At 70.2% G+C, this 2107-nt stretch overlaps 1 protein-coding gene across 1 annotated transcript in view; it reads right to left on the reverse strand.

Moving 5' to 3' along the window:
* Positions 1 to 1997: 1997 nt before the first annotated feature.
* BAHCC1 (BAH domain and coiled-coil containing 1) overlaps positions 1998 to 2107 on the reverse strand; it is a 22039-nt gene continuing 21929 nt past the window's right edge. Inside the window, exon 8 of the mRNA XM_012734755.1 lies at positions 1998 to 2034. Within this exon, the coding sequence (XP_012590209.1) occupies positions 1998 to 2034 (37 nt within the window). The remainder of the gene's footprint in view (positions 2035 to 2107) is intronic.

Consider the following 2107-nt stretch of genomic DNA (forward strand, 5'->3'; position numbering starts at 1 on the left):
CGCCTCCGCGGCTGGCGAGCCCGGGGCGACGTGCGGTTCCGGCCCGGGGGCTGCATCACCGCAGTCGCCGCCGCGCTTTCTCCCAGAGCCGCGTGCCCCGTAACCGCTGCCGCGCCCCGTTCCTCCGCGCTGCTGGAACCCGCGAGCCTGGACGCATTGGCCAGGCCCGCCCTCCGGAGGGGTCGCCCCGATCCGCCGAACACCCGTGTCCAGCACCCCTTGGGGCCGCCCAGTCCCCACTCCAGACCTCAAAGCTCCCTGGGGTGGACATGCAGTCGGGGTTTGGAGCCCTCGGCGGGCTCGAGCAGAGCCGCGGTCACCCCTTCGCGTCCTGCCCTGGCTCTGCCAGTCGGCAGCAGGCCTGGATCAAGGTGGCCTCGAGGTGGCCGGGCCTGGAAAAGGACACCTCTCTGAGAGGACGCAGGGGTCTCTGCCTGGCAGGGGCACCCTGGCCCCCCTGCTTGGAAGCGGGACCCTCAACGGCCCCAGCCAGACCTTCCTCAGCCTCTGCTCCTGGCCCTCGGCTGGGCGCTAGGTGACCCCTGCTGCCTGGTGTGCTCTCCGCGGCAGTCCGCAGGTGAGGGCCTGCTTCTGGGGGTCCAGTAAGTGACCTGACCTCAAGGGGCAGCCGTCGCCTGGCTGTGCAGGTGACGGTGACATCCTCACGGCTGTGACAGCAGAGGCACTGGTGAGGGTGGCAGCCTGGCCGAGTGGCCAGACGATGCCCCTCCCCTCCCCCAGCCAGGGTCTCTGGGGTGGCTGTTGGAGGAGGGGACCCTGTGTCCATGCTGGGGTGCACACAGTGGCCCTCGGTGGGCCCTAGAGAGCCTGGGGGTTCTGCAGCAGTGGGCCCAGCAGCACCCCATCACCTCTGCAGTCCGTTCCTCTACCCCGAGCTCCGCCTCTGGGCAGCTTCCCCGCCCCAGGGTCTCAGCCCTGGCTGGCCTCCACCTGAGCGCACCAAGGAGCGAAAGGGGCTGCAGTGCCCAGCGGGCGGCGCCGGGGCCCAGAGTCGGTCCTGTGTCCCCCCCCCCTCACCCCAGAAGCTCAGCCCTGCTGACTTTGCTTTGATCTGGGCCCTCCGGTCAGCAGGACCCCGTGTGCCCAGGCAGCAGGGGAAATGGGCGCATCCCACTCTGTCACCCCAGTCTTCCCTGGGGTGACGCCCCGAGATGGGCCCCTGCCCCCTAGCTCTGCTCTGGCCTTCCTTCCCGTTCATCCCACCTGCTGGGGCTGTGTCCTGGCCCCAGTTTGTCCCACAGTAAGACGCCCTGCGGACGTCAGCCTGCCAGCACCACCCGGAGCCGGACACCTGCCCACGGCCGCAAAAGGGAGCTGCAGACGCCCTGCCCGCCTGGGCGTGGGCCACCCTAGTGGGCATGCCAGCCTGGAGCAGAACCTGCTGACCCTTGGGCTGCACTTGGCCTCTCGGGACTGGACAGTGGCCCGGGACTCCTGTCCTGGTCAAGCTGCCATTCTTGAGCCATGTCAGGGCTGGGTCCCCTCTGACTCCGTGGACCTCTCCAGGTCTGTGGGGGTTGGGGCAGGAGTCCCTGGGCTCTGACCCTTGGGAGCTAGGACCCCCTCTCTGGCCCCCTCATGGCCGCCTGGTGGAAGTAAAGGCCTGAGACCCTTTGGGGACCCACAACCCTTGGCATCCAGTGGCTGGACCACCTGTGTGGGGGAGGGGGCTTCAGGGAACTGGTGGGGGGGCACGGCAGAGGCCCTGTGCTGGAAGGGCAGCTCCCAGGGGCTCTGGCTCCCAGGGGCTCTGGCTCCAAGGGCCGCGGCTCCGAGGGCCGCCACTGCCGACCCGGCGGAGGTCAGGGCACGGGTCAAGGAGGGGTTAGCCCAGCGGGCAGACTGGTGGGGTTGGCCCAGCCCCGCAGCAGTCAGGAAGCCGGGGTGTCGGGTGAGCAGATCGGCCCGCCTCCCCTCCGCCGCCGCCGCCGCCCACGTGCCGGGGCAACCAGGGCCGCTGGCCAGCGGGCGGCCGTTCAGAGACGAGCTGCGTTGCGGCTCTTCTCGCAATTCCTAGGAGGCCGAGAACGCAGGGGACGGAAGCGGGGACAGGACGAAGGGCGGGGCCAAGGTCAGGCTCCGCGCG

Source organism: Condylura cristata, unplaced genomic scaffold (genome assembly GCF_000260355.1).
Source record: "Condylura cristata isolate star-nosed mole 26May11 unplaced genomic scaffold, ConCri1.0 scaffold00068, whole genome shotgun sequence".
Lineage (NCBI taxonomy): Eukaryota > Metazoa > Chordata > Mammalia > Eulipotyphla > Talpidae > Condylura > Condylura cristata.